Here is a 16,027-nt window from a genome sequence, read left to right on the forward strand (position 1 = left end):
AGAGGAGGAGGGTCCTGTTAGCTCAGAGGCCGGCCCTGGAGACTCAGCCCGATGAGGCAGCGAGCACAGGGTGGTCCCCCAACGTGGGTGCCCTGAGCTATCATTTCGGACGTGGCTCCTCCCCAGCCTAAATGCCAGACAAGGCAAGACTTCCTCCTTGCCCCTGGGATCAGCCAACCCGAGTACACAGGGGCCAGAGAGTTCAGACACTCAACGGGCAGGTTGTACCACTATGCCACTTCCGAGAGTGTGTGTGTGTGTGTGTGTGTGTGTGTGCGCGCGCGCGCGCGCGCGTGCACACAAAGCGCCCCTGGGTCTGTGTTTTCACTGCACTTTCCTGTTGGCTTTCAGCTGCCCTGCCAGTTCCAGGGAGGGCCCTGGGCCAGTGGCTGCCCCCGCCTTTATAAAGGGCTGGCGGGCCTTGGGGAAGCCTGCACAGCTGCCCAGCCTGGAGACACAGAGAAGCCCTGCCCTATCTTCTGCTTCCCCTGCGGGCAGCTTAGACCATGGGAGGCCCCCACGGCGTTGCCTCATTCGTCTTTCACGGTGAGAATTTGGGGGCCCCGTGGGGTTGGGAGCAGGCAGCAAGGGAGCCCCTGACAGCACCATGTGGAGCTCCGGCCCCCTTTTCCCCGGGGAGAAACGCGAAGTGCGGTTGGCAGCTCTGGGGCCAGCCTCGGAGGAAGCCACATGGTCAGGCGGGCGCTGAGGGCACATGGGGAGAGGGGCTGGTAGTGCCCAGCACCCCCAAGCCGTGGCAGGATCCCTCAGGGCGCTCTAAGAGCCTGCCCCCTCTCCCAGAGAAATCTCTGAGCTCTCTACTGGAGCCACTCTGGGGGCTGCTTCCAAAGCAGGGAAACAGGTTTGGGGAAGGAGAGGGGCAAAAAGCGAGTGCTGGGACTCCTGAAGACAGCCGGGCATAGGGGAGTGCTGGGGGCCTGGAGGGCTGGGGGGTTGGGGGTGGGACCTCCCCACTGAGGGCTTACCCCCAACCTGTCCCCCACTGTCTCAGTGGCAAGGGGCAGCCCCAGAGACCCTCATTCTGGCTCCCCCAGGCCCAGCTTGGACTCAGCTGCGGGTGGAAAGGACTTTGCCGGTGGAGGGTTTGAACTTGACTTTTGCTGCGACTTCCCCAGGGCCTCCCTTCCCGCCCCACCCAGGGTGGCTCTACCGGTTATCGGGGGACAGTTGGTTGCCAGAGCAACCAAGCAACAAAGAGAATGAAGAAATGGCATTTGGGGTACCAACCAGAGCTTCCCCGGGCCACAGGGGCGGGCTTCCCCGTGCTGGCCCGGGATGGCAGGCGTGAGTCCAGTGGCTCCCAGACTGGGAAGCAAGAAACTGGAATCTGTGTGGGGCACACCTGATGGGGGGCGGTGTGTCACTGGAACCAGATCTCGCAGCCCCTGAGTCTCACTTTCCACATCTGTAAAATGGGGCAAGACTGGTCTTCACTTTACAGGGCTGTGTTAAAGGTTAACTGAGTTTGTATGCAAACTATTCCTGGCTTGCAGAATTAAGTATTAAGTAAACGGTATTTATTATTATTATTATTATTATTATTATTATTATTATTATTATTATTATTATTATTTCACTGGCTGGTCTGGGGGGTAGACTGGGGGGTCCTTAGCAGGAGGAGCAAGGAGAGGATGACTGTCCCGTCCCCACCCCAGGAATCTTACGGCTCAGGGCTCGGCAGCGGGAATGCAAACCAGATGGGACTGGGAGCAGATGACCAGCCGCTCCACTCCCAGCTCCTGTTTGGGCGACTTCCAAGGACCCAGATGGAGAAGTCCTGGCCCAAGAGCCTCCGTGGTGGGGGAGCAGTGCCCAGCCCAGCCGGGGCAGAGGTCACAGGGCACAAAACAACTGTCCCATCCCCCTGCAGCATCTGGGGACCTTGACCCCATCAATTCCACCTTTTCCAAGCTCCTCTGTTCACCAGATTCTTCCTGAATCTTTTTCTGGGCTCCAAGCCTCAGTCTGTCCATCTGCAGAATGGACACAAACAGGGCAGTTGTGAACGTGAAAGTTGCTACTGGGGACTTTGGGAGCTGGGGACAAATCAGCCCAGGTCCCATCCTACCAGGGAAGGTTATTTTGTGGTGTGTCCTGCAAAGAGGAACTGAGCCCCAGCCGAGGGGGAAACTAGCCACGCCCGGTGACCGGAGAGGAGGACGAGAGAAATCCTCACACGAGGGAGGGGAAGGACATTCCAGCCTCAGTTTACCTTGGCTGGGAGTGCTTGTGGGAGGGACTCTTGCCCACCGCCAGCCTGAGGGGTATCAAGTTTGGACCTAGGGGCTGAGTGGTCAGGGGACCCTCCAGCCTGCACCCTTGACAGCTCCGCAAGCTTTTCTCATGATGATGGACCCCAGAATTCCCCTGGGAGCTCCCTCCAAAGGCAACGAGCTATGAGTCATCCCTTCCCTTGGCCCAGGAAGTGACTCATGCCTGCCCTTCCTCCCGGCCCCCATCCCTCCGCCCACCGCCCCTTTTGGGTCTCCCTGGATTGCTGGGGTCTGCGTTGCCTCCCTGGCATTCCCACGTGGGCAGGGACTGGACGCCTCCCCCAAGCCCTCCCCATGCCCCCGCCTGCTGCTGAGCTGCCCTCCCCGCCTCGCTCCCTTTCCCTCTGTTTCCATCCCACCCCCTTTCTAATTGTTTTTCTCTATCTCTCTCTCAATCTCCATATCTGTGTCTCTCTGTCCAATCTCTGCCATTTCTGTCTCTCTCTGAGTGTCCTGTTTTCTCTGTCCCTCTCTCTCTATCACTGTCTTAACTTCTGTTTCTCTCCATCTGTCTCTCCTCATCTCTCTGTCTCTGTCTCCCTCTTTCTCCCTCTCTCTCATCTCTGTTTTCTCTCCATCTCTGTCTTCTTGTCTGTCTCTCTCTGGTGAACCGTGAGGAGATTCCCACCTCTGAAGCCCCTGATGACTTGAGGAGGCCTCGAGAGTGGGGTGCCCCTGAGCAGCAGGTACAGCCGGGGCGGAGGTGCTCGTCCAGCACCGCCCCCAACGTGAGCCCACAACATCTTCCTGTGCACAGGGGAGGCTGGGGTGAAATGTCACCACTGGGTCTCAAGACAGCCATGAGGGCTGACAGATGTTGTGGGCGTGGTGTGCATGCACCTGTGTCCCCGAGGACGGGTGTGCGGGCTGGAAGATCTTAGATTCGGGGGTGGGGAGGATCTGAGAAAACACCCAGTCCTTTTCCTCCAACCCCCTCATTCTTACATAGAGAAACGTTGCACGGGGAACTCTACTCAATATTCTGTGATAACCTCTATGAGAAAAGAATCTGAAAAAGAATGAATACATGTGGGACTTCCCGGGCGGTCCAGTGGTTAAGATTCTGAGCTTCCACTTCAGGCGGCACGGGTTCGATCCCTGGTCGGGGGACTAAGATTGCACATTCCTCGCGGTGTGGAAAAAAAAAAAAAAAAAAAAAAGAATGAATATATGTATATGTATAACTGAATCACTTTGCTGTACACCTGAAGTTAACACAACGTTGTAAATCAACTATAATCCCATATAATTTTTTTTTAAAAAAGAAAAGAAACGTTGATGACAGTAAACGCTTTGACACACCAGGTGATATTCGCAGGCTTACTTCTCACACTACTCTAGGAAATGGGTCCCGTCACCATCCCCATTCTACAGAAGGGGAAGCTGGGGCTCTGAGAGATGAGGTAACCTGACCACAGTCCAGAATTTGAACTGCGGCTGCCAGGCTCCAGTCTGTTTACTGAACTGCTGCCCACAGAGCCCACAGGTCCGCGGGAGCCAGGACCCCCTCGGTGCTTGGGCCCCTTCTCCATCCCTCAGTTTCTGAAACCCACCTCCAGGTGGCAGGTGGCAGACCCTCTGGCCATGGGTGTCCAGTCTCTGGGAGGTGCCACATACTCACTCTCTCCTTGAGCAATGGACAGAGCCCAAGCCTGGGACGGGCCAACAGCCCCCTTTCCACAGTTGCTTCTCTCTTAGCATTGCATCTGCCCTTCCCTGCTCTGGTGACCCCCTTGACCCTCCCCTTCTCTGTTCCAGTGCTGTGTGTCTTGCTGACTCTGTCGGAAGCTGGATCCCAGAACACTAGGGGTGAGTCTGCTGGGAGCAACTCAGTCCACAGCCGGAGCCTGGGGAAGGGGCCCTAGACCCTCACCCACCCCCTCAGCCCAAACAGGAGAGAGGCCTGTTGCAGGGGGAAGGCCAGGGTCATGCCTCCCCAGCACACCCTCTTATGGAGATGATCCTGCCCCCCTCCCCAGCCCCTGACTCAGCCCTCACGTTCTGACCAAGGTCTCCATCCCCACAGACTGTGCTCCGTGGTGCCCTCTGAACTCCTCATGTGTCAATGGCACCGCCTGCCGCTGCACTCCGGGATTCAGTTCTTCATCTGGGGAGATCTTCACCAACTTCTTGGAGAGCTGTGATGGTACAGAGGCTTGGGGGTGATGGTACAGAGGCTTGGGGGTGATGGAGGGACATGCAGAGATTGTGGGGTACAGTCCAATGCCTGTGGGGGGACATGGGTGTTGGTTGGGGGCTTCAGCCTTTCTCCTCAGGACCATCATCAAGGACAGAAAAAAGAGAAAGGAAAAGCTATGAGAGAGATGGAGAGATGAGACATGAATAAACATGGCTTCCTGGAGAGAGAGGAGCTGTGTCTCCAGGAGTCTGGAGTCTGTGCCTCAGTTTGCCCTTTCGGGACTGAGGAGGGGGATGCAGAGCTTCCACCCACCCCCCACTTAAGCAGTTCCCACTGTGTCCCAATCTGAGGTGCCAGCCAGAGGGCCAAGAAGAGCAGAGCTGATAGACAAGCTTCAGGAATGGCTTGCTCCAGCCACAGCCCAGCCTCAGCAGTATTGCCTGAGAGTCTAATTCTTTCTAAAAAGACACTGATTAACCATCAGGACCAGTGCTGGGGAGCCAGGTAGGGGATGGGGATCTCTGCCCTGACCAAACTCACGCCTTTGGGAGGTGACCCTTTGCCCTGCTGTGTTCCAGACATCAACGAGTGCGGACCACCCTTGACAGTGTCCTGTGGAAAATTAGCAGACTGCGAGAACACGGAAGGGGGCTACCACTGCATGTGCAGCCCAGGATATGAGCTTATTTCTGGGGCAACAACGTTCAAGAATGAGAGTGAGAACACGTGTCGAGGTAAGAATGACCCTGCATCTTCCACCTCTCCATCCAGGAGGTTTGGGGTCACCCAAATACTGAGTCATTCCTGTAGCATCCAGGGGTCAGGGCTTTGGTTACAGGTGTAGCACCCAGGTCTGAGTTGGGAAAGTTGTACCTGTGCCTTTCCCACCTGCGCAGAGAGGCAGGGCGGCATGAGCCAGGGACCCAAATCCTGGCTTTGCCACCTGATAGCTGTGTGTGTGACACTGGCCAGGATACTTATTCAGAAATCACTGTTAACATGTGAGATGTGATAATACTATTGTGAGTGTATGTTTTTGCTTTTTTTTTAGAGTCTCTATCTTTTACAGATAAAAACAAAAGTAGCTTTGCCTTTTAGTAACTGTGTGATTTTGGGCAAGCTACTTCCCCTCTCTGTGCCTCAATTTACCCATCTGTAAAAAGGGGGTGACCAGTGGTGCTTATTACCTCATAGAATTGCCAGGAAGGTATAGGAGATCACAAAACACAAAACAGTGACGGCTCTTGGGTTTTTAAATTATAATGATTATGAGTTAATGCACCCTCTCCAGGATGGGCATCCCTGTGGTTCGTGCCCCACGGTGCGTGCTCAGGAGCAGCTGTCCCAGTCCATCCCCTTACCAGGGACCCAGGAGGAGCCTGGTCTCCACACATCACCAGGTTTTGCCCCCTTTCCAGAGGGGTCAGGCAGGCAGGGAAAGGGGCAGATGGGGCCAGCAGTGGACAGACAGGAGCCACGACTCCAGAGAGGGGTCCAGAGAGGGGGTTAGACACGAATACTGAGGATGGGGAGGGGAAGGTGGGAGGTGAGGAGGAGGCTGAGCCCAGGGTCCAGAGGACTCTGAGTAGGGTCCATAGGCCCACCCTGCTGCTACCTTGGTCCCAGCGCCTTCCCTCCTGCCCTGCAGAGGGAGGGCGGCAGAGCCTCCCTGGTGGGAGGGAAGAGAGGACCTGCATCTATGTGGAGGTGCTGCTGGTCCACAGGGGCCTCTGTGGGGGTACGCTATGCTTGAAACATGTGGCCTGGCTAGAGCCTTCATGTGAATTGGAAAAATGTCCCTCATCTCCAGGTGAATACGGTGTGTTTAGGGAATGGAGAGTGAGCTGGTTTTCCTCTCCCACTTGCCTCCTTGGCTGGACACCCTTGTGCAGTCAGCAACCTGCACAACTGCACATGGTGGTCATGGAGCCCACTCAGTGTGCCTTGACTGGGGGTGCCACCCACCCACTGTTGTGAGCCCCTGCAGAGACACGGATGAACAAGAGTGAGGTGTGAGAGGGACCTCTACGGACCTCAAGGAGCGTGACTGCGAGAGAGCAGCCTGCTGGTTTGGACCAGAGCTTGCTGCCTGAAGACCTAGCTCTGTGACTGGCTCAGCTGGACTGTCTGTGCACCCCTTCCTCAGCATTCCAACCTTTGTCGCACCTGAGGATGTGTCCACGCATGTCCTGGCCGTGGGGTCTGCTATGGGCAGGAGACACAGGCTGCTCCCTGGGTTCCTCATCCCACTTTCTCCAGGCGTCAGAGGGCCGTCCTGTGCACCTACCTCATCTCCCAACCCTCTCTGAACCCCAAGGCTCAGAACCCTTTGCAGAGGGTCACTTCCAGATGTTTGGAACATCCCCCCGGCCACCTGGCATCTTATTTGCATGAAACAAAAGAGGGGCTGGCATTCAAGATACTCAGTGAGGTCACAGCACCGTGTGTTCCAGCACAATATCTGCCCTCTTCGCCGCTGTTAGTGACTGCTGGGAGGAGACCTGCCCCGCTGGGGCCCTCTCAGACCCCCTGGGCCATGGTGGACCCTGGGACCCTGTCCAGAAATGCGGGAGGAGGGAGATTCAAGGACAGGCCCACCGTCCCTGGCCAGCCCTGCCCTGGCTCAGAAACCTGCCTGGAAAAGATGCTTCCTGGCACCCTGACACCAATTCTCAGCCGCTCAGCTTCCGTCTATTTCCCCACACAAGGCTCCACCCTGACCCTCCCCAGTAATTCCAGTTCACGGACCTGAGGCAGCTCTGATGACTGGGGCCTGGGAGGACGTTGTGTCAGGGGTGGGCAGGGTGACATCGAGCCCCCAACACGCTGGAAGAATCAGATGAACAAAGAGGCTCCCATCTGGACCAGATGACAAGAGAGGTTGTCATCAGGGACCATTGCCCCTGGCCTGACGCTCTACTGAAGAGATCAACCCAGGCCCCACGATGACCCAGACCACTTGGGGACAGAAGATGGGAGGCTGACCCCACTCAGCAGGGTCCACGGGTCTACGTCCCTGGTGAGAGGCCAAGGGCCGAGATGACAGAAACACCTGCCACCCTTCATGCATGAGCACCTGCTCCCTGCTCCAGCCACTCAGCCATTGCCCACTGCACGCCTTGCTCAGATGTGGATTCTCACCACTTCCTGCCAATCTAGGCGATGCCTTCGTGGGAATCAGAAAAAGGCACCTTCACAGGCCCAAGGCTGCCTGGTCAGACATCAGCCCCACTGTCCAGCACAGCCTGGTGCCCACTGCCCAGGTGGCCCTGGCCTTTCCGGCATCACCCTCATTTTCTGTGCCACTGCCCCAAAGCCTCGTCCTTGAGGGACGTGGCTCAGGGGTGGGTCGTGGTCCATCTCCATGCGGCTGGAGTCTCAGAGTGAGCGTGGATAGGAGAGTGCTGTCCCGCCAGGGTCACCAGGATCCAAGGAGAACTCAGCTGGCAGCACTCACTCTGGGGGAGTCAGGACAGAGTCCATCACCGGGAGCCAAGATGGGGCCTCCCTGCTCAGGGAACACAGCATCTCTCCTGCACTCAGTTCCCAGGAAGGCACCCACCACAGCTGGGAGCTTCCCAGGGAGGCTGAGAGAGCCAGAGCCAGCAGACAGGGGAGGACTTGGGTCACTCCTGGCCCCATCTGGACAACAGAACATCTGGGCTGCCATGCTCACCTATAGGATGCCTCCATGTGAATTAGAAAAGACCCACTCACCGGGGAAGAGAGAGCGGGCCCTTCTGGATGCTTCTAGGCCAGGAAATGTGGCCAACCCCCCAGCCCAGAAGGCTGTCCACAGCTGCAGGCATCCATCATCCTCTCCTTCCCCTTGCAGATGTGGATGAATGTCAGCAGAAACCCAAAATCTGTAAAGGCCGCAGCATCTGCATCAACACCCAGGGCAGCTACACCTGTCAGTGCCCACCCGGCTTGGAGCTCAACCTGGAGGACCCGAGACTGTGCACAGGTAGAGGCCCTGGGAAGACAGTGTGAGGATGGCCTGGAGCTGGAGAAGGAGTCGAGGCGGTTCCTGGAGCCTGAGGAGGAGGGAGAAGAACCTCAGGTTCCTGCAATGCCAAGGGCCTGCCGGGGCCCTGCCCAAGGATTCGCCTCCCCGAAAGGTCCCACCACAGGCCAGGGAGGCGGCAGAGCCTTCTGGGCCTGGGGTTCCCTTGTGGAGTTCCCTGCCCCCGTGAACATCCCCCAGACCTCGCCCCTTCCTCATCTGTCACATTCGAGCAGAGGAAGCTGTCACTTCCTGTTCCCAGAAGGGGAACCCCAGTCCAGGGCTGGACTTCCAAACCCCATGACTCAGTCTCCCTCCTGGTTTTACCGCCTATAGAGTGGGGCCCCTGCCACGCCCATCTTGCAGGGAGGCTACCCTAAGGTGCTTTGAGGGTGAAGTTGAAGGTCACCAGGTGATGGCACGTGCAATCACAGTGGGGTCCTTGGTGCTGGGCAGTGATAAGCAGGTACAGTGAGAAGTGGAAGTGGGGGCCGCCTGACCCTCTGGCTTTGTCCTCAGATGTGAATGAATGTACCTCGGGGAGAAACCCATGCCACAGCTCCAGCCACTGCTTCAACCTTGTGGGCACCTATAAGTGCCACTGCCGTCCAGGCTGGAAGCCAATTCCTGGGGCCGCCAGCGGCCCAAACAACACCGTCTGCGAAGGTTCAGAGCTCAGATGCTATGTTCTTGGAGACCCACACTCAAAACATCTGATCACATATTCAGTGGCACCCACACAAACCAAACAGAAAGAATGCTGGGGGAGCCCTGCTGTGCCAGGCATTAATTCCTTTGAGGCTAAATGTCAAAACATCTGGGGGTCCTGGAGAAGGAGCTGGGGTGCCAAGAGAAAAGCTCCCAGGGACTCCAGGCAGCAGCTAATTACTAACTGAGACGAAGATACTTCAGTATTTTCACAACCTGCCTATCTGTAGGGGGCTCACCTGCTAATGTGTCAGAACTCTGCACACTTCCCATAAATAACCTCAGCGTCCACCGTTCGAGGATATGCAGTCACCAGGCGGCATCACCTCCGGGAGGTGGGAGGGGGCACTAATATGGGAAAAAGAGGGGCCTCATCAGGGCTGGGACAGAGCCAGACCCCCTTCTTCGTGTCCCCAGATACGGATGAGTGCAGCTCCGGGCAGCATCAGTGTCACAACTCCACCATCTGCGTCAACACCGTGGGTTCATACACGTGTCACTGCCGCCAAGGCTGGGTGCCCAAACCCGGATTCCAGGATAAGCAAGTGGACGCCATCTCCTGCGAAGGTACCTGTCCTGACCTGACCCCAGACCCCTCCTACAACAAGCACAGACACTCTCACACCTAATGAACTGCTGTCCTGTCCCCTGCAGAGATCTCCTTCCCCACCTGGACCGCACCCCCTGAAATCAAGAGCCAGGTGAGTGGCCCCAGCAGGGAGCAGGAGGCAGGAAATCCCTCCACCCAGCTCACTCTGTCCGCCCGTTTTCCCCAAGCTCCCCCATCCAGGATGAGGTTCTCTGACCCCCCTTCTGTTCCCTCTCTCCAGAGTCTCTCTGGCTTCTTTGAAAGAGTCCAGAAAATGAGCATAGACTTCAAGTCAGCCTTGACCCAGGAAACCATCCAGGTAAGGGCAGGCCCTGGGGGGAACCCCAGGACAGCGTGGGGTGGCTGGAGGATGCTTCCGTGTGAGTGGAGATGCCCAAGCAGGGGCCTCTGTGTCTGTATGCACAATATACACACACCATATATATACATTGTACAAACACAGACATACATACGCACTCCAAAAGGTACACACACACATACACACACACACATTTGAGAGGGATATAATGGCAATAGAATGAAGCAGTTGAGAATTTCACCTCTGGAGCCAGGCCTCAAGGTTCAAATACACCCCATCCTACCCGCTGCCACTTCCTGCTGTGTGACCTCAGGCAAGTGACTCCCCCTCTCTGGGCCTCAGTCTCCTCACTTCATAAATGGTGCCTGCTTCATACAGTTGGTGAAAAGGTTTAAATGAACTAATAGAAGTAAGGCTCAAAGAATAGTGTCTGGCACACAGTATAAGCAGTATACGTAAGTTTTGGCATATGTCCTTAGCCTGGTAGAAATATTGAGCCCCTAAAAAATAATAATAATAACTTTTAAAAAGAGAAATATGTGAGGAACTTCCCTGGTGGTCCAGTGGGTAGGACTCCACACTCCCAATGCAGGAGGCCTGGGTTCCCTGGTCGGGGAACCAGATCCCGCATGCATGACGCAACTAGTAAGAGTCTTCATGCCCCAACTAAAGATGCCGCATGCCGCACAAAGATCCCACGTGCTGCAACCAAGACCCGGCGCAGCCAAAATAAATAAATAAATATTAAAAAAAAGAGAGAGAGAGAAACATGTGAGCCCCTTGTGTCATTTAAAATTTTCCAGTAGCTACACTTTTAAAATAGAAAAGTAAAGAATAAATTTAAGAGTAAAAGTAAACAAGTGAAATTAATGTGAAAATTGCATATAACCCAGTAGATTCAAATTATTACCATTTCAACGTGGAGCCATATTTCAAGCGACACCTGTGGCTCGTGGCAACTGTTCTGGGGCAGTGCAGACTTAGAAAAGGGCCTGACATAAAGCCCGTGCCTGATAAATGTTAAGTGCTGTTGTTGTTATAATACGTGCACACAGGCATATACTCAGTCCCCTTACTTGTCTTCTGGCTACTGCAGTGTCTTGAAGATTCCCCTGTGTCTGTCCCCCCAGGCAACCCAGGTGGTTCTCCAGTGTGTACCCCAGTTGTTGGGGCGGGGTGAGGGGAGGTGAGATCAGGGTCCTTCAGGCAGCCCCTGTGGTGCAATGACCCAGCAGCTGTCACCCAACACCCACAGTACCTCATCATGTCAGTGGATGACCTGTTGAAAACCCCAGGGGACCTGGAGGCCTTGGACCTGTCTTCCAGGCACCACACAGCCACCTACCTGTTCTCAGGCCTCGAACAAATCCTGAGGACCCTGGCCAAAGCCATGTCTGGAGGCTCCTTCATCTACCATTCGCCTGGGGACACAGGTGAGACCCTGTCCTGCCCCGCCGCAGCCCCGGGCCCCTTTCATACACCCAGAGCCCCTGATCACTGCCCCCTCTCCCCTCAGAGCTGTCCCTGATGGTCCAGGAGCAGGGGAGTGGAAACATCACCGTGGGCCAGAGCCATGCAAGGATGCTGCTGGACTGGGCCGTGGCAGCTGGAGCCGAGCAGTCCGGTAATGGCAGGATCTGGAGTGGGCACCTGAGGGAGAGGGATGGAGAAGCTGGGATAGGGCTAGGGGTGAGATTCAGAATATGCAGCAACTGAAAACTGACCCATGGGGAGGGACGCCAGGCATCACAGTGGACTGGTGAGCCTGAATTAGACATCTTTGGAGGGAAGATGGGGCACAGAAGGAAGCAGAGCAGAAGATAGCCAGCGTGTCTGTCCCCCAGGCCCCACCGTGGTAGGAATCCTCTCCAGCCCGAACATGCAGAAATTGCTGGCCAACGCCTCTTTGGACCTGGACTCGGAGAAGCAAACCGAGCTGGAAGAGATCTACGAAAGTCCCGTCCGCGGCGCCCAGCTCAGGCTTCTTTCAGCCGTCAACTTGGTCTTTCTGAGCAACACGAACACAGATAAACTCAACTCCAAGGTCACCTTCGCCTTCTCCCACCCTGTGAGTCCTTGGGTGGGGAGGGGGGATCAGCCCTACTGCTCACCCCATGGCCAAGGTCACCGTGGTCCCTCTGCAGCATTTGTTTCCCCACCTCCACCCACTCTGCTCCTTCCTTACAGGTATCTCAGGGCCTTTGCACTTGCTGTGCCCGCTGCCTGGGACACCTTTCCTCCACATGACTCAGTCCTTTACCTGTCTCCAGTCTTTGTTCAAATGTCACCTTCTTTTCTAGGCCTTCCCTGACCTGCTTATTTTAAATTACAATCTGTAATCACGCCCCACCTTTCCTCTTTGCCCTTTTCTTTCTTTCTTTTGCACTCAGCACCTTCTAACACTGTCTAGTTTACTTATTGAATATTTATTAGGTTTATTATTTTCTGTCTGTCTCCCCCACTAGTATGTCAGCCCCAAAAGGACAGGGACTTGTGTCTGCCCTGTTTACTCCCGTGTCCCCTGGCCTGACACACACAGTAGGTGCTCAGTAGACAAATGCCAAATGAAAAACAGCCCTCTTTGGGTTCAACCCAAGCCCAGCACCCAAGAGTTGGTTCCAGGCTAACCTCTACCACCGCCCCTACCTGCTCACAGTGGGAGATGCCCGGGACACGGCAGGAGCTGATCTGTGCCTTCTGGAAGAGTGACAGCAACAGGAGAGGGTACTGGGCCACCTCGGGCTGCCAGACGCTGGGCAGCGGGAATGGCAGCACCACCTGCCAATGCAATCACCTGAGCAGCTTTGCCATCCTCATGGCCCACTACGATGTGGAGGTGAGCAGACCAGGGGCCATCCTCAAAAACCCACAGGTGGCACGGTTGGCTTCGGTGAGACAGGCAGCTGGTTCTTGGGGATACGGTCCACCTGGTTCTATATGGTTGCACAGCACAGGTGGCCCTACACCACACCTCCCAGCCCCTTCCCTGGGACCCCCCCCCCCCAGGCCTCCACATGACCCAGCAACTAAACAGAGTGGCCTGGCACTGCAGGCTCTGCTCCGGCCAGTGCCCCTCTGACCGCTCACCCCTAACAAGTTGTTAAATATCCCTAAAAGTTCCTGAGGGAGCACCACTTTCTGTATGTGGCCTCAGAGGGATCCATAGATACGCTGGGCCATGTGAATACCTGGAATGGGCCAGGCAGAGTAGGGGAGGCTGGTGGTCCAGGCCCAAGGCCCAGGAAGGACAAAAATGTGGGTTTTGAGGAGCTCATAGTTGTGGCCAGGTGTAGGAGGGGCAAGAGATGAGGGTCAGAGAGGTGGGCTCATCAGTGTTGGGAAAGAGGGTTGCAGCCATTGAGGCCTCACTGGGGACCTTCTCAGGAGAGCTGTCTGGGTGTGTAGTGGGGAAGCCCATCCGGAAGAACTAGGGATCCCTGCTGCACCCATGGGGGTGGGGGTGGCGGTATTTAGGATGAGACACGGCAGGTTTACTCAGATGTTGATGGCAGAGGAGGTGGGGGGGAGATGCGCCACCTCATCAGAGTCCTACAGGCCAGGTCCCAGGTGCGTGTTGGTGGTGGGGCCCACAAGGAGGGCAGGAAGGCCTCAGAGTGCTAATCGAGTCCCGCCCACCCCGTCCTGCATCCAGGACTGGAAGCTGGCCCTGATCACCAAGGTGGGACTGGCTCTGTCGCTGGTCTGCCTGCTGCTGTGCATTCTCACCTTCCTGCTGGTGCGGCCGATCCAGGGCTCGCGCACCACGGTGCACCTGCACCTCTGCATCTGCCTCTTCGTGGGCTCTACCATCTTCCTGGTGGGCATCGAGAACGAAGGCGGCCAGGTGAGGCCCCGCCCCGTGGAAGGCCCCACTCTCGCCTGAGCGCTAGACCTACCTGCGAAGGCCTGGAGTGGAATAGCCCCGCCCACTCCCAGCTGGGTCCGGTGGTCGGGCCCGGGAAGCCCAGGGCCCCGCCCATTCGCCCGCTTTAACCTCGCACGTCCACGCCCTGACTCCGCCTGCCATCCGGCCTCGGGCCCGCCCACCGCTGACGTCACCCGCCCCTCTGTCCCTCCGCCCCGCCCCCGCCCCGCAGGTTGGGCTGCGCTGCCGCCTGGTGGCCGGGCTGCTGCACTACTGCTTCCTGGCCGCCTTCTGCTGGATGAGCCTCGAGGGCGTGGAGCTCTACTTCCTCGTGGTGCGCGTGTTCCAAGGCCAAGGCCTGAGAAAGCGCTGGCTGTGCCTGATCGGCTACGGCGTGCCGCTGTTCATCGTGGCCGTCTCGGCAGCCATCAAGATCCAGGGCTACGGCCGCCCCCAATAGTGAGTGCGAGGTGGTGGGAGAGGGCCAGGGCGTGGAGGCTGCACCCAAACACAGTGCCCCTGCTCCCCTCTGGCTCCCCTCTGGGTTTCCTGGGTGCTGACCAGACCCCTCCCTTCTCGCCCAGCTGCTGGTTGGACCACGCCAACGGCTTCCTCTGGAGCTTCCTGGGACCTGTGACCTTCATCGTTTCGGTAACTGCCTCGCTCCCCACCCCACCCCACACCTGTGGAAACCTGAGGTGCTTGGTTCCACAGAGCCGGCCACCCCGGCTTTCTCCCTGTGAGTTCCAAGGACACCCCCTAATCCGAATTCTGTGCTCCCCACCCAGTGCAATGCTGTCATCTTCGTGATTACTGTCTGGAAGCTCACTCAGAAGTTTTCTGAAATCAACCCAGACATAAAGAAACTAAAGAAGGCCAGGTGAGAGAAGGGGCAGGGAGGGGGCCTGGCAGGAGTGGGTGTGTGAGGTGAGGACCCTACGCGGCAACTGCCCACCTCCCCACAGGGTGCTGACTGTCACCGCCATCGCCCAGCTCTTTGTGTTGGGCTGCACCTGGGTCTTCGGCCTGTTCCTCTTCGACCACAGTAGCTGGGTGCTGTGCTACACCTTCAGCATCCTCAACTGCCTGCAAGGCCTCTTCCTCTTTGTGCTGTACTGCCTCCTCAACAAGAAGGTGGGCTGCAGGCAGGGCTGCGGGCGGGGCTGGGACCCTAGTCCGGGGGCCCCCTCCTCCCCTGACCTGGCGCCCTGTGCCCCACAGGTGAGGGAAGAGTACCGGAGGTGGGCCTGCATGGTCACCAGGAACAAGTACTCCGAGTTCGCCACATCCACCTCTGGGTCTGGCTCCAGCCACAGTCAGACTCAGGTAAGGGCTGAGCCTGGAGCGGGGGTGCAGGCCATAAAGCAGCTGGGCCTGGGATCAGTTCTCACGGGGCTCCTTTCTCTCCAGGCCCTCAGGCCCTCAGAGTCTGGCATGTGAAGGCGCGGTTCTGGCCGGGCCAGCGGCTCCCGTGGCCTCAGCAGCTTCTGCACATGCTGAAGACCTCCTCTCCTCTCCCACTGCTCTGCTCCCTCCTGCCTTGGTCCCCATACGCACCATGGAGAGAAGGGTGACACCTGCCATCTGGCACCGAACTCCAGAATACCCAGCAAGGGTGGAGAGTCGGACCTACTGGGCCTGCTTCTGGCTGCCTCTCAGCTCCACCCCAGCCAGGACCCAGGGTAGGGGCAGAAGCTGGCCCAGGACTGCAGCCCCTTGCCCTGGTACACAAGGCCCAGACAGACTCAGGGCTCCTGTGCCCAGCCTGGCCCTCCCCCCTCATCTGTCTTTGCTACAGAACAAGAGGCCAGGGTGCTGGGACTCAGCACCGGTTAAGCTAAGACTGAGGTCAGGGGTGGGAGGAGGGCAGGGCCGAAGGCTCATGGTACAGAGGCCCATCTGCCCCCAGGGCAGAGGGTTCTCACTGATGTGAAGGCTGTGGATATTGTGTAATGTTTTGTATCTGTATAAACCTTCCAGTGTTGACACTTAAAATTAAATATCATATTGACATAGAAAGTGGCATTTCTTCCTGGCTAAGGACTCGGAGACCAGGCCCATGGTGTCCACGAAATGCCGAGACAGACAGAAACAGACATGGTGGGA

At 57.0% G+C, this 16,027-nt stretch overlaps 1 protein-coding gene and 1 long non-coding RNA gene across 5 annotated transcripts; one reads left to right on the plus strand and one right to left on the minus strand.

The window, feature by feature from the left end:
- The first annotated feature begins 302 nt into the window (after positions 1 to 302).
- Positions 303 to 15,933, plus strand: ADGRE5 (adhesion G protein-coupled receptor E5). 4 transcript variants are annotated; one of them, XM_059918306.1, is made up of 20 exons: positions 303 to 546; positions 4,053 to 4,103; positions 4,321 to 4,440; positions 5,013 to 5,168; positions 8,270 to 8,401; positions 8,960 to 9,106; positions 9,566 to 9,715; positions 9,803 to 9,849; positions 9,979 to 10,056; positions 11,312 to 11,489; positions 11,573 to 11,680; positions 11,901 to 12,124; positions 12,713 to 12,892; positions 13,709 to 13,900; positions 14,154 to 14,380; positions 14,506 to 14,572; positions 14,710 to 14,801; positions 14,887 to 15,055; positions 15,143 to 15,247; positions 15,332 to 15,933. In XM_059918306.1, the coding sequence occupies exons 1-20, from the start codon at positions 507 to 509 to the stop codon at positions 15,359 to 15,361; spliced, it is 2,493 nt and encodes an 830-aa protein (XP_059774289.1). In that variant the 5' UTR covers positions 303 to 506; the 3' UTR covers positions 15,362 to 15,933. The 4 variants fall into 4 exon arrangements, with proteins under 4 accessions (XP_059774289.1, XP_059774288.1, XP_059774290.1 ...); XM_059918305.1 differs by having other exon boundaries at positions 14,887 to 15,247; XM_059918307.1 differs by lacking the exon at positions 8,960 to 9,106.
- LOC132363021 (uncharacterized) lies at positions 8,100 to 13,845 on the minus strand. The gene is made up of 3 exons (XR_009502529.1): positions 13,783 to 13,845; positions 9,388 to 9,496; positions 8,100 to 8,471 (listed from the first exon to the last, which is right to left on the minus strand). It is a non-coding gene; the product is annotated as an uncharacterized LOC132363021 (long non-coding RNA).
- Positions 15,934 to 16,027: the final 94 nt, after the last annotated feature.

Source organism: Balaenoptera ricei, chromosome 3 (assembly GCF_028023285.1).
Source record: "Balaenoptera ricei isolate mBalRic1 chromosome 3, mBalRic1.hap2, whole genome shotgun sequence".
Taxonomy (NCBI): domain Eukaryota; kingdom Metazoa; phylum Chordata; class Mammalia; order Artiodactyla; family Balaenopteridae; genus Balaenoptera; species Balaenoptera ricei.